Below are 25240 nucleotides of genomic sequence, written 5' to 3' on the forward strand. Positions count from 1 at the left end.
AATAATAATAATACCCCGACAGAAAATCACATCATATCACATACACTTATTTTAATAATGCTCTTTCTCTATGCAATGGAGTCTAAAGCCATACAATAAATGCAACAACTGAATTGAAACGGAAATTACATTAAAATAATAAACATGCTCATCATAAAAAATAGCTTTACAAATAGTATACATTTCTATACATGTTTTTATTCAATGGATCGTGTCCTTGGGCTGATGGCCAATTTTGATCATAGACTGTATATAATAGCATATTCTCTGAAATGTTATGTTAAAAAAAAAAGAAAAAGAAAAAGAAAAAGAAAGACTTAATATACACACATTGCCCACAATGAGAAATTACATTTTATGATGGTAATCATGTTTTTTTTTTATTATTATTATTTGTTATATCTGTTTCTTTACATTCTCCATTTCTCCATGAGTACATTATACAGAAGTCAGATGCAGGAAAAAAAGTTAGGACATTGAAGAAAAAAAAAGAAGCAGAACTTTCTAAAGCCATCAAATTTTGCCATACAAAAATAGAGTCCAGTATCAGTGTTTTGTAACTGAGACGAATCAATGAGTAACTGAGATGTGGTGTTTATCTGCAGTTTATCATCCATTAAACATGCTGTATGTAAGAATACATGTGTATAAACATATCTGAATTTTAGATATGGACTCTTCTCACACAGACATGTATGCACAAGAACGAAAGCTGCAATGCAATGTAATGGCACATAAACATACATGATAAAACACACGAATCCATATTGGTTCAAAGGATAAACATGAATCAAATACTCGTTAATTTAGTGATAATTCTCAGGACAATGTGGCCGATCTACAGACGTGACATGGCAGTACAGTGCTGAAAGTCTTTGGGCTAGTTTTCTGGACTGACTGAACTGGGATTTGTCATTTAGGCGCAGGTGCAGCACTGGATCGGGAAACCAACCAAATGTTTGGACATCATTGAATTAATGGGGTGTGAACAGTAGAACATTAAAGTAAATATTATCACCATTGCTGAAAGCTTGAGTGGGGATGGCACACCTGAGGCGGTTATTACACAGCACTGTGTGAGGCTGAAGAAAAGAACGAGAATGAGATCAGGGGCTGATGAGAAAGATGGCAAGATAGAGAAATAAAGGGAGGACGAAATGAGAGAAGGACAAAGCGGGAATTCGAGATGGAAAGAGAGAGAGATGAGTATGACTCATGGCAGACACATGGCAGTGCTTGCCGGAGGGAAGCCACAGCAGCTACAGCAGCATCTGCTTTCCTCCACTGCAGAAGGGAAAAATCCAATGAAAGAAATGCATGAGGTGATGAACGACCATAAATCTTCTTCAGTCTTAATAACAGCACTGCGTTCTCTTTAAGACTATACCCCCCCCCCCCACCACACACACACACACACACACACATTGGAGTGCCACTATATTTACATGGATTATCACAGATAAAAAAGTTGAATTCGCTTAGACATTTAATGAAAATAAAACAAGCTGGAATATTCAAGCTGGAAGATTACACATGGAGAACCAAAATTATGCATCGTATAATGCCACGACAAATCATAATACGTGTGTAAAACCACTTTAAAAAAGCATATAATCAGGTCTCAGTAGTTCATTTTTTATTTTCACTCTATACAAGCAATGTTAAGCTCCATCCTCTGAACGAATGAATATTTCAAGGTAATCAAATGAAGGCCAGTGAAATGCTGAGCGGTTGATAATGACTGGCCGTGAGAGATTTGTCCATGAGTGCTGCTTCACCTCTCACCAGGACCAATCACATGCCTGCTCTCATTGTCTCTCTAAAAGTTATCAGTTCAATTTTCCTTTTCCCTTTCTTTGAAGCTTTTCTCACAGTTTCATGTCATCCTTCCTTCCCCCCTGACACTGCAGTGACAAAGCAGCGTTGATTTCCCATTTGGCATGGCCTGGCAAAAGAAAAGATTTTTGCATACAGCATGGTTTTGTGACAAATAGAAATGTCTTGTCCTATAATACATATACTGTAAAAGATTTGATCATAAATGTTGTTACGAAGAAAGAAAAAGGTGGTAGCCTAGGTAATAAGGCAGGCTATTTTTCAACTACAGCAGGTTTTATTGACCAAACAATTAGATCTAATTAGTTTGTAATATATTCATTAAGCGAAATCTAAACTCTCCCCATCTGTCCCCATGATGGAAATTGGCTGATTCTCTTTGCCGTTCAGTATGCTTGGATTGTTTTCAGGATAAAAAACTAATATGCATTTAAATCCCATGTGCTCAGACTGAAAATATATAAATATTCATGGATGCAATCATCTTACCTTTAGTTGTCAATGTCAGACACATGGTTCTCTATCTGTAAAATAAAAAAATAGCGATTACAAAACCATCTCACTCAACATACTCTTCTCTCATGGCAAATACAAGCCGTCTGCCAGACTAAAAGGAAGTTAGACATCTCCCTTCGGTCCATTTGTCGTCTGTGATGACTGTGACCTTGACAAAGGATGATTGTCAGAAGGAACAGTCTGCTTCTGAAAAATATTATCTTCCATTAAAGCGAGAAGTGTTCATACCACTCGTGATTCATTCAGGCTGCCCTTTAAATGGGCTAATAAATATAACAGAATATGTAGCCTCACTGAACCAGAGATGAACCCTAGACGAGACAGTCATTATTCCTCTGAAGTAGGTGAGTGAATATGGGATAGACAGAGTCACGTCTCTGAGTTTCTCCGACTTCACACGGCCTGCAGTAGCTCAATTAGCCCAAATAAAGGAGCCTACGAATAACTCTATTAGTGTTTTCAAAGATAGCATCTTTAAAAGCTGTGAAATATGTGGTATATTAGACACTAAATATGTCTGCATGGCTGCTTTCATGGTTACATTATCTGCGCGTTCGCTTAGCTGCTCCCTCCCTTGCACCCTCCCTGGCTCATTTCCTCCATTTAAAAGCAGCAAATGTCTGCATCTCTGCATCAGAGCCACCCTATCTGTTTCTCCCTCGATGCAGCTGGACTGCACTTTGCACTTGCTTTTAATTACTGTGTGTGCCATGTGGCATTGATAGACGTGACACGTCTCTGACACGGCCCTCAGATCTACGGTCATGAATAATTCCACTGCATTATGTTTAATAGAGGGGAGGGGGCGCACCCTCGCTGCTGTCACCTGTGACAAGGCCTATACTATCTATCTGCCCCCCAAGGAGCTGACCGTACCAGATCAGTGCTGCCCTCTTCGTCGTAGTCATCCTCTCCGCCGTCAGTCATCTCTCCGGCCTCTGCGTCTAGCGTCCCTTCGCCTGCCTCCTCAGCCGAGTTCTCCGCCGTCTCTGACACGGACTCCTCATGTAGTGAGTCACAGTTATCCTCATATTTCCTCTGAGCCTCTGCGAGAGAGAGAATTTCAAAGACTCTTTATTACAAATTCTAAAACATTAACCAGTCAATTAACAAATAGTTAAACAAAAACAAATAGAAAAGACAAAATGATCTTAAGAGGGATGCAAAATACGAGAGAGAGAGAGAGAGAGAGAGAGAGAGAGAGGGGCATAGCATGAGAAAAAGACAAAACGACAAGAGCTGGCAGAGACACAGTGGCATGCTGGCACAAAAAGGAGATATCAATCATTCCTGGGATAAAGGACCCTATCTGCAAAACTGCTAATTAGTCTGTAGGGACACGACACATGAATCTCTGTTTTGTAGAGACTTGATAGAAAAGACCTCTGGGCAACTTTTGAAAAGTCTGATTTCTGGTGCTTGTTCTCTCTGCATCATGTGCCATATTCAGTGTGGGAATCGTAAGTTCAAAAGTTACATCAATCTACATGCACGAAAAGTTCTCCATATTCAGAGTCTACTTAAGCAGGTGCTTAACTTGAATCTCTGGGTAGCGCAATCAGATTATTAAAATGTCCCATATGCATTTCTGAAAATGCCACAAAACTTGTTTCAGGTCATTTTTTTTTCAAGTTTTTCTAAACCTGAAAAAAGGTTACAACAAAAAAAAGAAGAAAGCTAAAAACAAACAAAAAAACAAACAAACAAACAAACAAAAAAAACCAAGATGACACTTTTTCAGTTTGATCAAAGGGTCTGTTTTTTTCCAGTTGTGTCTAGACCACTGCCTTTAAAGACAAGTACATTCATTTCATGGATGGAAAATGTGCACCAATATTTCTAGTCCCCACTGCTGTCAATTGAAATTTCATATCGCATAAAAGCAAAAGGCAATAAAAATACTGTTTAGATTGATATAGCAATACACAAATGAGAAGAACGCAAAGAATAAACATCTAATAGTAGTGGTCTTATATATTAACAAATATCTTAAGGCTGATCAAATCATGATCAAGAGATGAGATGGATTACAACTTAATGTTGATCATGCAATCGCATCAAATTTCTCAATTTAACAATATGGCTTCCACTCACATTTATTAGATGTCAGCCTATAAAATAGCACATTGTATTTTTTCATGATTCTCTACATGAAGGCTATTATTTGACACCTACTGCGACAGAAAGTGTGCCGCTTAGGCAGGAATGAAAAAGCAGAAAAACTGGTCTGCGAAAACAACTATTGTTTGAATTTGTTTATTTCTCATGCTAAAGTACTATATTGAAAGCCCAGCTTAATGTACCGATGAGACACAAAATTGAGGCCATGAAATCAGAATGTGTGCATGGTGTGCTTTAACTCTGATTTGATATTTAGAATGAATAAATTCTCTAAAGGAAATGTGTCCAAGATATAATAACTCATAAATAACTCATCAAATAACTCATCTGCAGCTGAATGTAAGTCTAGGAGGAGTTCTTAATTTTATTTCATTATTAAATTAACATTTACACCAAATAATAATTAAAAAAAATCATGCATGATTAGTACAATTAGTAAATATATTGATATTATATAATGAATTTATTAATGACTTCAGATACAATTCCACAAATGTTGAGTACATGTACATTGTCCAAAATGTGTTTCAGGGTGAAATATTGTGGTTACGTCAAACTGTCAGACACTTCAGCTAGATTTAATACTGCTCCTCACTCGAAAATGGGCTTTTGAACCTTCTGACTGATGGATCTTTAGCCATTTTGCTGTTGCCGCATTTACATTGAATAATCCTTTTTCCTCCACAAGGGTCCTTCTAATAATGGTACCATTTATAGTGAGAATGTTTTTCAGTTCTCTGTGGCATCACCATTCAGAGGATTATTTAGGAAACAAAGAAAGAAGTTTCTTCTAAATTGGAGGTATTGAATGAAAAAAGGTCCAGTTACATAATATTCAGTGCCTACAAAGGTTTGGAAAAGCACCAAACGTGAATAAATGGTGACAACAGCTACCTTTTAATGTGTAATCATTAATGATTTATGAATATAAATTTGAAGTGGCTATGTTTTGTTTTGCACTGGCGCTTCAAATTACCATTAGTGCCATGGACTCTGAACAGATGTGACATTTGTTTTGAATTGGAAGCGAGTTCACTAATTAGTTCACTAATTAGACCACTGAGGGTAAATAAAATGAAGAATTCTGTGAAAACTCTCCCTTACTCACCTAATGTCTAGCTCTGTAGCTAGTCTCTGGTCTGATGAGCTGCCTTCAGCTAAATCATTTACATAAATGCTACAGTAGGTTCTGCTACAGAAACCACACTGGCTCATGTTTAGAAAACTGGAGTCTGTAAATTGTAGGCAATTCAGTGTCAATCTACAGTTTTAATTGGGTCTGCTACAGTATTTAGTATCTGGGTGGCTGTGGATCAGGTGGTAGAGCGGGTTGTCCACTAATCGTAGGGTTGGCGGTTCGATTCCTGGCCCACGTGACTCCACATGCTGAAGTGTCCTTGGGCAAGACACTGAACTCCAAGTTGCTCCCGATGGCAAGTTAGCGCCTTGCATGGCAGCTCTGCTACCATTGGTGTGAGAGTGTGTGTGTCAATGGGTGAATGTGAACCAGTGTAAAGCGCTTTGGAACTGCTAGGGTTAAAAAAAAGCGCTATATAAGTGCAGACCATTTACCATATTTTACTCAGTACTCAGTTTGATCTGCTGAAATAGGTCTGCAACTTGCCCAAAGACCACTATAATGTTTTTGTATTAATGATGTTCTATAAAATCATTTTAAAGAACCATTTCTGGCACATTTATTTTTAAGTGTATAAATCAAATTAAATTTAAGTATTTAAACAGTGTACCTCTGTCCAAGTATCCTTAAACATACCGGCATATTAGCAAAAAATTGTAAACATGCTTGCCCCATAGTGTATTTATTTACATTAACTTACACATACGGTCCACTTTAATAGGAACACCTGTACACCGGCTCATTTATACAGTTTTTTAATCATTTAATAATGTGGCAGCACAATGCATAAAATCACACAGATGCAGGTCAAAAGCTTCAGTTAATATTCACATCAAACATCAGAATGGGTGGAAAAGTGTGATCTCTGCTTTTCTTCTCACCATGGTTGTCAAAAGTAATTATGTGAGTTACTATATCTTTCCTTGCAGCTTGAGCAAATCTGGCCATTTTCCTCTGACCTCTCTCAGCAACAAGGCATTTCCACCCACAGTACTGGTGCTCACTCCACAAATATATATAGATTTTAATGTGGATTAAACTCAATATATATTTAACTAAACTGTTATTCCGTAATAAATATGGTATAAGTGGTAAGATACCTCCAAAGATGCTCTCTCTCTCTCTCTCTCTCTCTCTCTATATATATATATATGTATGTATGTATGTATGTATATGTGTATATAAATCCAGAGCATCTTTGGAAGTATCTCACCACTTATACCATATTTATTACTGAATAACACTTTGGAGGTGATTAAATATTTTTATATAAAATCCACAATTAATCCACATATATATACATGCTAAAGTCCTTTCCCTGTTCTGTCATACACTATATTCTGCTTTTGGCTCTTTATATTTTAAAAAATCCTCTTGTATCACCATGTTGTCACATAAGCACTATTATGACATAGCGCTCGAGCCTGGTACCTTCTGACCTGTCAGAAAGATTGATTGTTTGTATGTGATCTTCATTTATTCCCCTCCTCCCTGAGCAACTCCTGTTTGTCTCTGGCAGGTCCCCACCTCCCCTCCTTACCCGCCTCGGCTCTCTGCTGCTTCTCTATCTTCTCCAGACGGCCCAGGAGAGAGTCGATCTTCAGCTTGATCTGAGTCAGCTCACGCTTGATTGTCTGGAGTTGATCCGTCTTCACTGCACATACAGAGGAAATACAAGCGCCACAAAACGTATCATCTCATATCATGTGGTAGAAATCTAGTCTTATCTTCATGCATCTTTTATATATGTATATTTACTGTATATATTCATAATTTAATCCATGCTTCCTAAACAGCACACATGCAGAATCTCCCTCCACAGTGGTTTTTAATTTAGCCCTTATCTCATTTTCTTTGTAAACTCAATAGTCCTCTAGGAAGAGATTCCTCAAAGAAACAGGTCATATTTGATTAGCACATCGGTTTTTACACAATACAGAATGAGTCTGGTTGACCTTATCGATTCTGAAGAGGTAAAGACTATATAAATGTTGTTCTTGAGATCCCGCAATATTGACTGTGATTTTTATAAATCTACTCCCTGAGTGTGGCCTGAATTGAGGACTATAACCCTTTAGACACCTGGATCGATAAAAAGCCATAATTTAAAAGCGTACTGAAGAGCTAACTAAAGCAAAGAGCTAAAAGATGACTTGGTTTACATTCAGCAGTGGGAAGAAAATTGGCCAGCAGTTTTTTGTCAGTTATTGATTTCTGGGTTATGAAAGAACATGCTATGTTGTTTTATTACAGATCTTTAGACTATATCTACACTCTTAAAACAGATGTGTTAAAAATAAAACATCATGTGTTTATTTTTAACACACCTGCGTGTCTAGATTAGGACAACACATTTTGTGCTACTTTCAGCACAATCAGTGTGTTAGTACATTTAACACATGCTGTGTGTGTTGTACATTTCCACACAAAGATGTGTCAAAAAATAATACAAAATAACACAGAGATGTGTTTATACCTTTCCCCCTACAATTATTCTAAAATGCAATTTGTTTGTATGCTAAAATTCCAAAATGCTCACAAAATAAACAAACAATTACATGAAATTCAGGTGACATTTATTAAAATCATTAAAACATTTGACAGATGTAAGAATTGGAGTTGATGCATCTTCTTACTAATCTCCCTGCCATCTGGGATGACACGAGTCCCACTGCCTTCCATTTGAAAAGCTGTGAAGGAGCAAAAAGGATTTCGGTTGGTTATTAGCTACAAAATATGGACAAATGCCTTTGGGCTTTAACTGAGAAATTGTGTTACAGAATCCCAAACTGTGTCATTTTGGAAATATGACCTCCAGTCTCCTAATGAACAAAATGGCACTGTAGATTTATCAGGAAAATCTAGATAACTTTTCCAGCCTTTAGCACATCACCGCCAATTTTTTTGCACAACCTAATTAAGTCACCAACATTACAGAGATAGTGGAAAGCATTACAACCTACTGTAACCCCCATCCTCAGTGAAGAACTATTGGCCTCGACATTACTGAGCTAGCTAAGTTCCGTTAGCCACTGACTGTCTGCACCTGTTAACCAGCATTAACATTGAATACATGACGAAACACGGCCCTAACCCACCCTCATAATGCTAATTACTACAACTTGTCTTGTCCAAAACAGCTGCTAAATGTAGTTAACATTAACCCACTCTCTGTATTACATCATGGTGAACAGCTGTAATGTTACGTTATCATTAACTTTCAAAAAGGTAATGGGAATGTCTAAAATTACAGCGGCTGTATGCTAAAGTAATGTTATTAACTCAGGTGAGCATCTAGGTTAGCATCACTCATCCCTACTGTGATTGTTGACAGCATCCAACTAGCTAACCCTAACTCAGAGCCTCAGATAAGATACAGACCCAGAGAATTATAGAATAACCTCAGTCTATATTTCACAGCCAACATAAACACATGGCACTAGTAGTCTAGCACCAACACTGAGGAAGCAGCACATGATATTAAAATTAATTATCACTTGCTGAGTTACTGTTTTCCAACGAATACATTTTCGAGAACTCGGCCAGGCATTTTCAGCAGCATGAATGCTAAATAGTGATGAACTCTAACTTACCTGTGGTCATTTGGTTTCCTCGCCTCAGGACTCTAACTCTGCTGTCACAATCAAAAGTTTAAAGCAATGAACATTCACTTTGAGGCGAGTTCAGAGTTGGATGATGACGTCAGCAGAGCAGTCAACAACGTGATTGGACAATAATTTAACACATGCTGTGTTGGTCACTCGTGTGAATTCTTTTTCTTTTTTTAACACATTTTATTGGACAACACAACATGTGTTGAAATAGTAATAACACAAAATGTGTCTAGGATATTAACACATCCATTCTGAGAGTGAAGAGTATATCCTAGATATATAGTATATATAGTATAGTATAATTCTAGACTCTAGATTTTGTTACTGAGGTGATATTTAGGACAATATTGTTGCATTTCTCTGCATTTACTCTGACTTTTGCACTTATTGCCTTTGTAATGGTGCTTGGTTTTTGATCTTCTATACTTATAAGTTTTGTACTACAATAAATTATGTACTTATAATATAGTACTATAGACTCCTCTTGCATTGGTATGATGAGCCCTTATGAATCCTTACAGATTTAGTAGATCACTTCACCTTCAGCTGTTCGCATGTTTTGCAAACTGCTCTGGATAAGAGCCTCTGCCAAATGACTTGATATTAATGTTAAATGTAAATGCAAGGAAGTGTGCCATGTTTCTTCAAAGTGGCACTGTGGTATTCAGCTATAGACATTAATTCTCAAAGACTGAAGATTCATTCATGGGGAGGACTGGGAACAAAAAACAGACAAGGAATTTCAAGTGGCCCAATTTTGTCCAAAAATTCCATAAATGAAAGTGCATCAACTAGTATTAGAGCATATCGTGATACTACTGAAGAGTGTCAGTACTACTGAACTACTGAATAAAGCATTGATGATTGATTGCTAAGCAATTTTTCTGCTGCTATATACACAGGGCTGAAAATCAGATTTCCTCAGGCAGCACTGGTGCTCTCATTTCAGAAAACTACAAGCACCTTCACTAACAAAAATTCAGAAGCACCATCAAAAAGTGTCTGGAACACCAATACACAGTGTGCGTGTACTGCCTGCAATATGTGTAACCAGACACAAAGTGAAGCCATGGAGGTGCAGGGTTACACATGTAGCCTAACTAGCTAATATAAACTTTAGTTGTTCACTGCAGCATAAAAAAAAACAAACAAACAAAAAAAAAACTTGAATTAGAACATAATTTTACTTAAATTTTGTTCTATTTTTCTTTTTTTCTGTACTAATTCCCCTCTAACAGAGCTTTAGCTTAATCCCTGACCTATTTAACTAGCACGAGGATAAGTTTTTGATGGACGACTACAAAGCACATGGAACAAAGCATGGAATAACACACCTTCCCTGGACATTCCTCTATAAATATTCACCCACTGAAGTTCAAGTGGTGGACCAGATTGATATCCTTTGCTCTTATTTCCATTGGTTTCAATGAAACTACTTCATAGCACATCTATAGCAGTTCCTGAATAACTGAACTTTAAGAGGTTAATGTTTACATGGACATCAAACTCAAACCCTGCACTGATCTGATCATTTGATTTCTTAAAAACAGCCACATATCAGTCTGCTTATGCTCCAATGTTTATTTGTCATGCTTTATGGAAATATTCAAATCCTGTGGGGGTGGGGGGTCCATTTTGCATGAAAGCAGACAGTTTGCTCATTCGCTCATGTGCATCACAATTGACAAAACGGTCTAAATGTTGCATTTAAATGTTTTTATTTATTTATTTATTTATTTCATTTTGCCAGTGTAGGCTGATAAGGATTGAAGCAGCTCTCATCAGCTAAAAACAGACCTGTGTATCGGTCCACAGATGTCAGCTTAGTGTCAGTTTATATCCTCTGCAACACAGTGCACATAAGTAGCTTGGAATGAACAGATTAATAAATAGCAAAAAAAATAAATAAATGGTCATGCCTCTGCCTCCGATTACAGCTGGGGGGGATGACAGTGATCATACGTAGGAGTGCAAAGAGTGTCACTGGAACAGAGCAGAAATACGTCTTTGATGCTACATCAGTGTCAGACACGGAAATGGCCTGTGACATCCTTCAGAAGTAGTCAGTGTCATCTGGATGATCTGAGAGAGAGAAGATGCTCTACTATCAACCCAAGTCCTGTGAGACATGAGTCTGCTTGGGGACTTTCTTAGAGAAGCTTGTCACTCATAGTCACTATCCCACAGCTGTCCTACAGATCAGTACAGCATATATATTTAAACTAATCTGGGTATTACAGTTTTACAGTCTGCTCTTCAGTCTGTTCCAAGCCCTTTAATGATTTTTTTTTATCTTGAAAAAAGAGCAAATATCATTTGAGAAATGCTTTTGTCTTGTTCACATGTGAATCCCAAGCTAGTTTGCACGCGCCCCCGTTCACTAAGTACACTGTTTCAGAGGAGCAGCGATGGAGCTGAATGCACAAATAAATCTCTTATAAAATTTGCAAAGCCCAGGAATCTGTGAAGGTCCTTAATGGTTCTAACAGCACTTACTTTGGTTTCATCCATGAACACCTCGTCCTTGTTAATGTCACATGAAATCTGCAATTCATTTAGTGAGTTTTATCCTGAAGAAAGCACATAATACATGTGAAAAAGGCTTTTATTTGCCTGAAAAATAGACCAAAGCACTACACTTAAGCCATATTTAGTATTTGAAGCTTTTTAAATAGAGGAACCAAAGGACTTAATAAATGGAGGAAAGGAAGAAAGGAAAATACCTTTACTATACTTAAGTATTAGTCTGTGGCATCTATATTTTACTTGAGTGTTATTGAAATTGAATACTTGTACTCATACTTAATTGCATTTCCAAGAAAAAAAAACTCATATATTTTCTCTCTACTTTTTTATTTAGACCGTCAAAGTACTCTCTAATCAAATATCCAAGGTCTCTTTTTCTCTCATTTAGTCAGTGACTGTATGTTATACATCAATCAGATAGGCTCCCATGCATTTTATTTATATTTACATTTACATTTATATTTATTCATTTAGCAGACGCTTTTATCCAAAGCGACTTACAAATGAGAAAATACAAGCAAAGCGATATATTGAGCATAGAACAATACAAGTAGTGCTACCATACAAGATCTGTTAATTGAGTTCCAGAAGAAGCAAAGTGTGCAGAGTAGAGGTGTAAGTGCAATTTTATTTATTTATTTATTCAATTAATTTTTTTATGGGTTGGTTAGGTGTTCACGGAAGAGGCGGGTCTTTAGCTGTTTTTTGAAGATGGTGAGACATTCTGCGTTCTGGATTCAGGTTGTAAGTTCATTCTACCACTGAGGAACAGTTAGTTTGAAGGTTCCGGAAAGGGATCTTGAGCCGCGATGAGTAGGTACTACTAAGTGTCGGTCGCTAATTGCGTGAGGGAACGTAAGCCTTCAGGAGAGAGTTGAGGTAGGGGGTGCTGTTCCAGACAAGGTCTTGTAGGTGAGCATCAAGGCCTTGAATTTGATGCGGGCGGCTACAGGAAGCCAGTGGAGGGAGATAAAGAGGGGTGTGACATGGGCTCTCTTGGGCTGATTGAAGACGAGGCATGCTGCTGCATTCTGAATCATCTGAAGGGGTTTGATGGAGCTGGCTGGGAGGCCCGAAAGTAGTGAGTTGCAGTAGTCCAGTTTTGAGATAACAAGAGCCTGGACTAGTATCTGTGTAGCCTGTTCGGTGAGGTACGGTCTGATTTTCTTGATGTTGTACAGGATGAACCTACAGGACCGTGCAGTTGTTGAGATGTGGTCTGTAAAGGTCAAGCTGTCATCAAGAATCACCCCAAGGTTCCTGGCTGTCCTGATTGGCTTGAGTGTGGTTGAGCTGAGCTGAGCTGTACAGTGAGGTTGTGGTTGATTGAGGGACAGGCTGGGATGACGGAAAGCTCACATTTTGCCAGGTACCAAATATTTACCAATATTTCAGTTTACAGCATCCAGTTAAGTCAATGTAGAAAGAACTATCAATAATCATGCCTATTCAACATCTGAGGTGACCTTCTCATACTACACAATGCAGTCAGTACTACAGCTATCTGTGTGTGTTTGAAGATGGATAAGCCACCACACTGCAGTATGAGCCCTGACACCAGTCCATCACACACACACACACACACACACACACACACACACACACACACACAAACAAACAAACCCACACACATACAGACTCTATTAATTCCAGTCATTCCAATATACCAATATGTTTTGGGATTAAAAAAAAAAATAAACAAAGAAAAATATTTCTGTGAAAAGAAGTTTTCCTTAGTAAAAACGGTTAGGGATTGACTCTTTATAGCTGCTATAACATATGTAATAACAGGAAATAACTTGCCTCACAATTCCACAACAATAAAGGTAATTAGAAACATGCTGTGTTGTTCACTCATAATTAAAAGCTGTAATTGTTGCCAAAAAAGACAACCAGGACAGCCAGGAACCTTGGGGTGACTTGATCTTGAGCTTGATCTTTACAGACCACATTTCAACAACTGCACGGTCCTGTAGGTTCATTCTATACAACATCAAGAGAATCAGACTTTATCTGACCATACAGGCTACACAACTACTAGTCCAAGCTCTTGTCATATCAAAACTGGACTACTGCAACACATTATTCTCAGGCCTCCCAACCAGCTACATCAAACTCCTTCAGATGATTCAGAATGCAGCAGCACACCTTGTTTTCAACCAGCTCAAAGGAACTCATGTCACACCCCTCTTCATCTCCCTCCACTGGCTTCCTGTAGCCACAAGTATCAGATTCAAGGCCGTGATGCTCAAGTACAAGACCTTGTCTGGAACAGCACCCCCTTATCTCAGCACTCTCCTGAAGGCTTACGTTCCAGCACGCAATCTGTGATTGATTAGCGACGTTAAGTAGTGCCTACTCATCGTGGCTCAAGGTCCCTTTCCAGAACCTTCACACTATCTGTCCCTCAGTGGTGGAATGAACTTACAACCTCAATCCGGACCACAGAATCAGTCACTATCTTAAAAAAAACATTTAAAGACCCACCTCTTCTGTGAACACCTAACTAACCCCTAAAACGCCAACCCCCACATTATCCTTTGACATATTTTTTAAATAAATAAATAAATAAATAAATAAATAAATAGAAACCTTACTCTGGTTCTTACACCACTACTCTATGCACTTTGCTTTTCTAGAACTCTATTATAAATCTTGTATAGTAGCACTACTTGTATTGTTCTCCGCTTGATATATCGCTTTGCTTGAATTTTCCTCATTTGTAAGTCACTTTTATAAAGCGAATATTTTGTCTGATAAATGAATAAATGTAAGTGTAGATGTAAAATTGCTGTAATAAGCTAAATAACACACATATTTCAGGGTGGTAACAGTAACTCTGCTTCGTGTCAGGTCATATCACACCACCCCGTCATTGATTATTTCAGTAAATATATTATTTTCCCTATACATTATTACATTACCTGAGAATCAACGTGTAGCAGTAACAAACTGTATTTTATGCTACTGAGAACTTTTCCAGAGTTTTGGTGTAGTTTTGCTGAAGCTCAGCAGGCATTCAGACAGAACAGAGGACAGGAGACATCACTCTACTGTCCACACAGCATCAGGCAAGAACACGCATTTCAAATATACTACCTCATAATATGTGTGGATCCATCAAAGAATAGAAAGATGCTTTCAAGGAGATGTACTGGTGAAGGATACTGCTTTCATAAAAGGGGTTTTAGTTTTTTTTTTTTCAAAATGTGAACCTCAAAGGAAGCCACATGAGCCATTTACTACGTCTACAATATCCTTGACGCTGCTAACCAAAAAGCATTTGCCATTTTTAAAAAAATACAAGCTACAGCTTTTTGTAAAAAAACAGGTTTCCTAGTGGGGGCCAGCCAACTGTCTATACAAGCTTGAAACTTGTATTACATGTCCGACTTTTGCATAGTAATGCAGCTACAGAATCAGAAACACCGTAGCCCAAGGCATTGGAGATGCAATGTTGTATGATAAGAAAAAGAATGGTTTCTCCTGTATTCAGGAGAATTATGCCTTCAAAACAAGTGCAGATTTAGTGATAATAAGCACAGCAATCTCCCACTGTTTCTTCTCCATTTCAGTGTGGAATTTATCTCCAGAATAAGAATAATAAAAAAAAGAATCAAATGGTCCCTGCACTTAGAAGAAATTTCAGTGCTAATTTTAGATTTCTTTAATGCCCCCATGCCTACTGGAGAGTATAATCTTCAGTCTGAGACAAACTGTGAGCTCCTCTCATGGACACAGATGTGAGCTCTGGTGTGAGATAAACATAAAAGCAAAACGTGCGTGTTTTGTGCATGTAGCCATGGTTATTTTGCTTCGATACGAGCCCCAGAGAAGTCACTATCACAGAGCTCAGAGTCGAACACAAAAGTAATCTTCAGGCTTAACTTCCAGATGAAGAGAGCGCACTCCCAACCCGCTTAGCTTGTATGGGCTGGAGATGCGAATCTAAAATTGTGCAAGTGAATGTAAATTACAAGAATATGAAATGTGGCATGCTCTGCCTTCCGTGAATCACCGTCGGGAAATGCGGCACAGCCAATTCCGAATCAAAGTGACAATTTCAGCCAAGAGGCGGCTGATGACATCGACAGACATGCGTTTGCACCTTTGAGGGAAATCAATACATAACTCCAATGACATGAATACAAAAATCCATTTTCCTTCTTGGCTATTTGCATAGTAAAAAAGACAGAAAGAGAGGGAGAGAGTGTGAGAGAGAGAGAGAGAGAGAGAAAGCGAGAGAAAGACTCCCTGACCTGGACCTCCTAGCTTGTTCCACTGATAATATACTATGTAACAATAAGGAATAAACTTCACTGACTTCATATGGTGTGCAATAAAGCTGGCAGTGCTAAAGAACAGTAATTAGGTAAGTGCTAATACCGCCACAGATTGAGTCATTGCAGCATCACAAATCTACCTTGCTTTTCCTCAGAATAATAAAAATGCATGGATATTGACTCCTTTCCTCTGGTTTAGATGACCTATTTAGCAAATGTTTTCACATTTTTAATACAACTCTTGGACGTTGTCCAAGATCATGTTATTAAAGCAACGCCCAAAGGTCTTATTTCGAAAGCTGCTACTGCTGCTTAAATGAATGCTGCTTATTATGGTGGAATGGAGGTTCAAAGTCTTGAACTTGGCCTGCAAATTATGATTTTGGTCTCTGCAGCACCGAGGCTCGTTTCTGCCATCTGGACTTACGCTTGAGGCCGGAGGAAAAGGAGGAGGAGGAGGATGAGGGTGGCCTTGAGGATGAAGAAGTGGAGGTTTTGATGGAGAACGAAGTCTTTCCTCTCCGCGTCGACGGCACCACGACGCGCGAGCGTTTCAGAGGGATGACGGCCCTTGGAGGCGGGGCCACGCGTCCGTGGTAGTCAAAGAGCCTGAGCACAAAACAAAAGTGATCTTACAGCACATATGCATGGCATAGTTTAGTCATTTCCCTCTCTGACACACCCTATTCAATTCATTGAATAGTTATGGATGCCTTTATGAGCTGAACTGGCTTTGCTAAAGCTATGCAGGGATTATGCAGGATCGAGATTGGACACAGATTTGATTTTGCAGTGAAACCACATGTAGATGTCACTGAGAACTGTTTTAACCACATAAGCATTAGATGTGTGACTTGACAGTTTCTGAATACATAAGTGCTTTTGTAGATTTCACAATCAATCTTTGATGGTTCAATAGCAGAATTTTCCTGAGCAAGGCTTTTCGACCAATCTCCCGACCAATGTGACTTGAAATAAATCTTTACAGTCTTGAGAAACGTGTAGATCAGGGGTGTCCAATCTTATCCGGAAAGGGGCGGTGTGGGTGTAGGTTTCCATTCCAACCAATCAGGAGCCACACCTGATTCCATCTGTTTAATCAGTTGATCTTGGCTTTCAATAGACTCAGGTGTGGCTTCTGCTTGGTTGGAATGAAAACCTGCACCCACACCGGCCCTTTCCAGATAAGATTGGACACCCCTGGTATAGATGCACTGCGCTGTTCACATATCGTAGGTAGATCTGTATTCATGGCAGTGGTGTAGTTTTCAAGAATCTTCAAACGAAAGAGGAGAGAACAGAGACACAGGGAAATGTCAGACTGAACTATGTGCTCTACACACACACACACACACACACACACACACAGACTCACACTCACTTTTGCTTCCTCTGCACAGTGTTTCTTAGCCTGACTGACATTTAGCAAAATGTCTCCACCGATAAAGGCCGTGATCATAAGCATGGGAATAAAGAAGAAAAAAAGAAAACAACAAACCAAAACATGCCGTCTTTTAGTGTAAGGATATGCTCTATGCAGTCAATTCTAACGGATTTTTAAACAAAATTTGCTCTGATTTGATTTTTCTCCAAGGAAACAACATGTGGCTGAATGAGGCTGAAGCTAGTGGCACACTCTGTAAATGCCAAGACTAAGTGTTGTGCTGTTTTTTTCTCCTTCTTGTTCTTGACCTCAAACCTTTGTTAAAGGCCATAATCATGTAGAGAGCGATTTACATTCTGCACTGACGCATCACATCTATGGTGGAGAACCTATTAGTAGTTTTAGGTGCTAAAAACTTCAAAGTTATTATTTAAGATAAGATAAGATAAGATAAGATAAAAAAAACTTTATTGATCCCAGACTGGGGAAATTTACCAATTTAGAATTGCTTAAAAGCTGGAATGTACTAACAGGAAGGAATAGGAAAAGTGAATACATACCGATTATAGAAATCTTCACGGTAATAGTCATAGTCAAATTCATATCCACTGTAAAGACACACACATACAAAATACATCAAAATACTTCTTGCCTGCTATTTTGAAAAAAAAAAAAAAAATATATATATATATATATATATATATATATATATATATATATATATATATATATATATATATAAATTACTATTTAAAGCTATTTAGCTATATTTAAGCACTATATAACAAACCATGGCATAATACTAGCTTTTTTCCCCTTTTACCTACAGATAAAAATGTTGGTTAAAGAATAAATGGGTGTCATCCTCTGGCCAGTAATCTCATTACACAGCCACAGGATGAGACCCACAACTCCACTTACAACATTTTTACAAATTCACCACTGAGTGTTAATAAACTTTCACAGGGTATTAATCTATACATGAATTAAAAAACAATCATTATGGTATGGTTTCACTATGTAGCCTGCTAAACCAAATATCATAATTAAACAATATGACAATAATATTAATTAGTTCCAATAAACTTGACTTTACTACTTGAAGTAAAGTTTTACATCCTGCCTCCAGTCAAGCCCTGTTAATACCACACCTGTATATACAGAACTGTGGAATTTTGGCTTGCTTAAATTGAACAAATCAGATACAATTATTTTCTCTTTAAACTATGAAAAAATAAACCGCATGGAAGATGTCACACATAGTAAAAATGTATTAAATTGTGTTACTTTTTAGGGCAAAATTAACAATATGAATGTTACATGACAAAACATAGTTAGAAATATTTTAAGAGTTTGGTGGAAAAAAGTTTAAAAAGACCTTAAAATTAGACTTTTTTTTTGCTAGTTACATTTATTTATATGGATATGTACCATATTTGTATGTCCGTCCATTCATCGATCCATCCATAAAGTTTATCCCAGGAAACTATCCCAGGAAACTCGGGGACAAGATGGGGGACACCCTGGACGGGGTGCCAACCCATCACAGGGTACAGTTGCACACACATTCACACACTACGGACAATTTGGAAATGCCAATCAGCCTACAAAACGTGTCTTTTGGACTGGGGGAGGAAACTGGAGTGCCCGGAGGAAACCCCCGAAGCACGAGGAGAACAGACTCACAGGGCGGAGGCGGGGATTCGAACCCCCAACCACGGAGGTGCGAGGAAAAATTACTAAACACTAAGCCATTGTGACTTCCAATATGGTGTACGCACCATGCATATACAAAACCAATTTCATACTCCCTTCTACCAAAAAACTAACAGCTCTGTTATGCTATGAAACATTTCTATCCTGATGGGAGTGGTCTCTTCCAGGATGACTCCGCCCCCGTTCACAGGGCATGAAAACTCACTGACTGGTTTGATGAGGATGAAACTTATGCAAATTTTATGATATGGCCTTCACACTCACCAGAGCTCAATTCCACCTATGGGAGATTTTAGAGCGGTGTGTTAGATAGTGCTGTCTACCACCATCATCAAATATGATCCTGAGCTTGGGTTAATGTCTGTGCGGAGTTCCATGTGTTCCTCCCGTGTCTCTGGTGTCCTCCCATATGCCTGTAGGTGTGCTGGATACTCTAAATTTTTCATAAGTGTGAATGAGTATGTTTATAAAGAGTATTCTAGTGTGCCTGGCATAGGCTCTGAATACCCCTCAACCATGACCATGGCAGCAGTTTCACCCAAAGTAAAGTGAGCCAAGTGTTTAATTATAGTGTTTTTAAGAGAAACATTACTTGACAGAAAGGCAGTGGTGTCTTTGTGGTTAAGGTTCTGCACCAGCAGTCAGAAAGTTGTGAGTTTAAATCCAAGAACTGCCAGAAATGTATTTTCCTTAACCCTCTGTTTAGCTGAATGGCTAAATCTAATTTTGTCTCACAAGTAAGTTCCTTTGGATAAAAGTTTCTATTAAGTAAATCAATATGAATGACAGTCTCAGTGCCCAGGCTCCATGTTTTGTCACAGAGGGTTTTTTTTTTTAGTGTGTACAGATTTAACTTCTACAACATAGAAAGCATTTTCTCTCACTATAGTCTTTGATCGCTTGTACTTGGGAAAGGGCAAGCTATCTACAAAACAATTTTCCTGTGTTTACTTAAAGCTCTGCTTCTCCCCAGATGCATTAAACCATGACAAACCTGAATCCCTGGATGTCGATTGGCTTGCTGGTCATGCTCGGTGGTCAGTGTGAGAGGTGGAGACTAAGGGCTGGAGATTGACATTATATGTGAGCTATGTGGCAGAGTGGAGCTCAGATTGCTTTCCAGCCCGCTAATCCTGGCTAGTCTCTTATAGAACCAGCTCCTCAACACACACACACACACACACACACACACACACACACACTCTCTCTCTCTCTCTCTCTCTCTCTCTCTCTCTCTCTCTCTCTCTCTCCGTCCCTCCCTCTCATGCATGCATCATTATTATTCAGCCAAATTGAACTCTCCATCCTCCAAATGTTTTAATATATTTAATTGAAAAATAAAGCGATTGTGTCTAAAACGGCTCTTTGATGGTTTGTCGTTCTCCTGTTTTACAGTCCTAATTAACAGAACTACGATAATAGATATTTGGAAATGTACTGTTAAAATGCAAATCATGTCTTAATGAATTTGTCATATCAAAAACTAAATGAGAGGGAAAAAATAAATAAGAGCATAATGATAGCTAATGGAAAAGCTACTGCTACAATGAGAAGGAGAGGAAACACAAATCAGTGAAAGGGCGCAGAGAAGAGAAATAATAGCATTGCTGGATATCTGCAAATGCATGCCTCATTACTTCTATGTCCCTTTTATACATAGACAACAAACCTTTCTATCAGCTTTTTGGAAAACAAGAACTTACATTTAATCAGTGGTCTGGGTCATATTTCTGATACTGGGTCATATTTTCTTGCATTGTGACTCACCTTCTATTGTTTGACATCGATACCATACAGATTTGCACTTCCCAAATAAACAAACAAACAAAAACAGGTCATGCCGAAGTCTCACCCATGCTTCAGTGGATAATTTCACCTGGATACTGTAGGTTTGGACCTAAAAACTGTGGGTGCAATCATAAGACTGTCCTGTCCTCATCCTAGGACTCTTATTCACAATATTGTCATACTGAAAATCCTTTAAACACAATTAACCAGTCCCTCCAGGATTTAGCGATTTTGCGATCGCAGAAATTAAAGCTAAATCAAACAACCTCTACAATTTTCGCAGGAGCCTGCAATTTTTCAGAATTACAAATTGCATTTTTTTCTACATTTCTCAGATTTTCGACAGATTTGGGCCAAGACGTGCCATGTGACACCATTACAGCGCACATTCAGCCAAAGCCCTCTTTGATTCATGTGCGTCGAACATGAGTACAGCTAAAAGGTCTCATTTACTAGCAATTGCAATTTTGCCAATTTAAGTAATTTTCCACAAAAAAAAGCACTTAATACTCCTCAAGCAAATTTAGAAAAAAGCCGCAGCAAAATCAAGCATTTTTGGCTGCAACAATCACAAAAAAACTTAGCAAAATCCTGTATGAACTGAATAGCAGTATATCCATACTATCCTTAGTAGTATATAGTTACAGAAGACTAATTATTAATAATCACACTGGTGTGATTAATGTGAATAATTACACTGGTGTCACCTAGAAGAGGATGAGTGTCTTTTGAGCCTAGTTTTTCCTCAAGGTTTCTGCCTCATGTCATCTCAGGAGGTTTTTCTTTGCCATTTAAGCCTCTGGTTTTCCCATTAGGGATCTAAATTGACATATGGATTTCTGTAAACCTGTTTTGTGACAATGGCTATTGTTAAAAGTACTAGATAAATTAAATTTAAATTTAAAAAAATTAAATGAGTTGTTCTATAGAAGAAAAAAATGGTTATTTGCCTTGTACCTGCCTGCCTGAATGTACCACTATCAAAGTTTTCTGGACATCAGTTATACAATAATACAATTCCTTGATTTTCCATGAAGCAAAACAGTCTGTAACTGGCAACCTTTCTGAAGAATCCAAGTATAAGGCTGTCTATTAGTAGTTTGACATAACAACAGTGAATGCATACTGTCTTGCCCTTGTATCTGAACTTGAATCTCTACCTGTCCAACAATTTTCCTCTTCTCACGCTGATCACGGCAAAACGTTAAGCAAACGTGTTTTACGGTAATCTCTACACACAGCACCATGTCAAAATGGTACTCAAATGCAGCTTCAGCAAATGTGAGAATAGATTGCTGTAGATAATCATGCAACAAAGCAAGACAAAGACACACAGCTTCTGTATTATCTGATTCTGATGAGTAACAAAAAGTGCTGACTAGTTTTACTCCGTTAACTCTATCTGCGATGCTAATCTGTCCTTCTCACTCCTCTCACGGAGATAAATCCCAGTTTTCAAAGTTAAACATTACAGATGACATTCTATACTAATGCAGAAGACTGCGCTAGTGGATATTTGCTCAGGTAAATGACAATGGCTATTGTTAAAAATGTTATACAAAGAAAACTGAATTGAATTAATTAATCATAGCGATGTTAAATTAGGCCTAATCATACATCAGAGCTTTTTCAGGACAAATAAAGAAAAAAAAAAAGGATGCTTTAAAGCATTAATAATTGCCTTAGTAATTTCACCCATGCATTACTAAATTGAAAATGAGCTTTCAAAATACGTAGAAAGTAAAAGAAAGAAAAAAAAGGATAAAATGTGATTTATGAGGTGCTTCCAGAAGATGTAACAGCAAAAAAACACAGATAAAATTTGATTTATGAGGAGCCTGTAAAACAGGTAAAAACAAAAAACAACTGATAAAATTTGAGCTATGAGCCATCTATAAGAACAAAGAGTTGCCTTTGTGAATCTGGCTGACTGTTGAGAAATAAGCACTCACCTGTATACGGCAGAGAGGGGTCTTTTAGAGCCAGCTTTAGGCCTGTACGGTTTGGGCTCTCCAGCCATGTTGATATCTGAAGAGAAAGAGACAGAAGAGAGTTACAGCATGATTACACACTTACACCCGTCTCAAACTCGATCACTCCAATCGACAGCTTCTTGCACTGGTGCAGTGATTGCACAGCCTAGCTCTCTGAATGGCCTCTTATCTAGCAGAACTGGTAATGTAGAAAGAAACACTTTTATGATTTTCATGATGAAAACTATGGAGTCAAATTTAGGACTTTAATAGCATCAGAAAAAGTCAATAATGAAAAGACAACGCATCAGTTGCAAACATATTTAAATATCGATAAAATAATCAAGGAATTGAGAGATGTTTTCCCATAGCAGCACTTCGGTGCTCACCATTTATTTGCAATACAACTTTTTTCTTTTCAGTTTTACTTTCTTTTCCAATTCCACCTTTACTTTTGTGATTACGCCATCTTTTGCACTTCTGATTTTTTGTTTGTGTTTCACTTGTGTCCACTCTTTGACATGAGAGCGGGGAAAGAGTAGCAAGGCTCTCACAACAGTGCTGAACTGAGGCACAACACGGCACCACAGGTATGTTTACGTTAATTTGCCAGTCCCTCCAGCGTTTCGCAATTTTGCGATTGCAGAATCAAGAAAACTCCTCAATATTTGGTAGAGTTTGAGATTTCTAAAAATTACCACCGATCTGGTCCAAGGCGCTCCATGTGACATCATCACAACGTGCATTCAGCCAAAGCCCTCTTCACGTGCTTTGAACATGAGTATAGCTAAAAGGACTCATTTACCAGCAAACATCACTGTGAAAGACAATTTCGTGTCATTGCATTTTCTGCATTAAAAAAAAAAAAGCACAAAAAACTGCATCGCACATTTTTAAAAAAGCCGCAGCAAAATCAAGCATTTTTGCCCGCAACAACCACAAAAAAATCCATGAGATCCTGTATGGACTGATTTGCCATGTAGCTTGAGAATCAAACTCATTCGGTTCGTTTAGAATTACAATATTAATAGATTTACAATCTAACATTACTAGATAGTGATTACTGTGATGAGTAACGCTAATGCTAGCATTGTTCGTAACTAAGTTATGCCTTAAAGGGCAAGAGGGCATTTCCATATTACTCATTAATACCCAAGCGGTTAAACTGGGCAAGAGCACATACTGTAGGAATGGAGTTAAAGCATATTTGGTGTATGTGAACAGAAACTGAAGCTTACAAACATGTAGATTATCTCATTAAAGATTATTTATTGGCTATAAAAATTACAATATAAAGTGACTATAATTCGTTCCACACTGGCGTTTCACATTCTCACTCTGAAGTGATGAGTAAAATTAAAGAAGTACTTTCTAATCATCTTTAAACTTTCAGTTTTCACTGGAGAGTTTTTCTTTTGAACAAGCCATGTTGTCGGATTATTAACGAGCTCATATGGGATAACTTAAATGACAAATCTCTGAATATTCGGCCTTTCTCGATCTGCTAGAGAAGTTATTATGCGTCGTGTTTTATAAAAAGGAGTCTTTGTATCAGGGCCATTTTTTCATACATTAATCGGCTCTGCTACAATATATATATTTTTTAAAGTGCTTCATTTGAAATACTTCACTGGGTCCACATACAGCACGCAATCCACCAGCTGATGGGAGAAGACCATGAAGGCATTTTCCATTCCTACAAACCGCACAGTGCGGAGAAATAGGATTATGCTAAGTATGCCTATGTTACACTTTTCTAGTTCTAGTAACATTTTTTTAAATCTGGAACTAAAAAACAAACACACACACACGACATAATTTAAATGACAATAAAAGAGCAAGAGTCCTACTGTTATGTGACATTATGTCTGTTTCCACTAGCGCTGTAATTCTGTCTTAACACACGAAGCTGCTCTAAACAGCTCAGAATAACACTGTAATCCTGTTAGTCATGTTGATCTGTGCCGTGATGATTAATACCACATATTTTCACATCCAGTGAAATGGAATGTGCTGATGTGGGTGTGTAGTACATCCGACTTAATGCGATATGTTGTAAATAAGACCACACAAACAGTCTAACAAAAGTTGTGGCTAAAGTTGCACAGAAAAGTAATGAGTAGAAGTGGAAGAAAGGGTTTAACACACACGACTGCCCAGAGCTGAATCTCTGAGTACTTGTCCACTAGATTCGGTTGGCTGAAGCATCTGACTGAGGTCCAGATTTAAGCAGGTTTGACTGTGCTGTCAGAAGCAGCAGCAGTGTGTATCATGTACTAGGCTCAGCAGAGCAGAGGTATCCATCAAGGCAGAGAGCTGAGAAAGAGACACGGCAAGCGATAGAA

The 25240-nt window shown here is 38.1% G+C and overlaps 1 protein-coding gene across 1 annotated transcript in view; it reads right to left on the reverse strand.

Moving 5' to 3' along the window:
- Window positions 1-1433: 1433 nt before the first annotated feature.
- Window positions 1434-25240, reverse strand: part of LOC128614662 (RNA-binding Raly-like protein) — a 110685-nt gene continuing 86878 nt past the window's right edge. Inside the window, exons 2-8 of the mRNA XM_053636198.1 lie at window positions 22875-22950; window positions 17979-18026; window positions 16462-16643; window positions 7152-7265; window positions 3229-3398; window positions 2326-2360; window positions 1434-1945 (exon numbers count right to left, since the gene is read on the reverse strand). Coding sequence (XP_053492173.1) covers window positions 2328-2360; window positions 3229-3398; window positions 7152-7265; window positions 16462-16643; window positions 17979-18026; window positions 22875-22950 — 623 coding nt within the window. The 3' untranslated portion in view covers window positions 1434-1945; window positions 2326-2327. The remainder of the gene's footprint in view (window positions 1946-2325; window positions 2361-3228; window positions 3399-7151; window positions 7266-16461; window positions 16644-17978; window positions 18027-22874; window positions 22951-25240) is intronic.

Source organism: Ictalurus furcatus, chromosome 1 (genome assembly GCF_023375685.1).
Source record: "Ictalurus furcatus strain D&B chromosome 1, Billie_1.0, whole genome shotgun sequence".
NCBI lineage: Eukaryota > Metazoa > Chordata > Actinopteri > Siluriformes > Ictaluridae > Ictalurus > Ictalurus furcatus.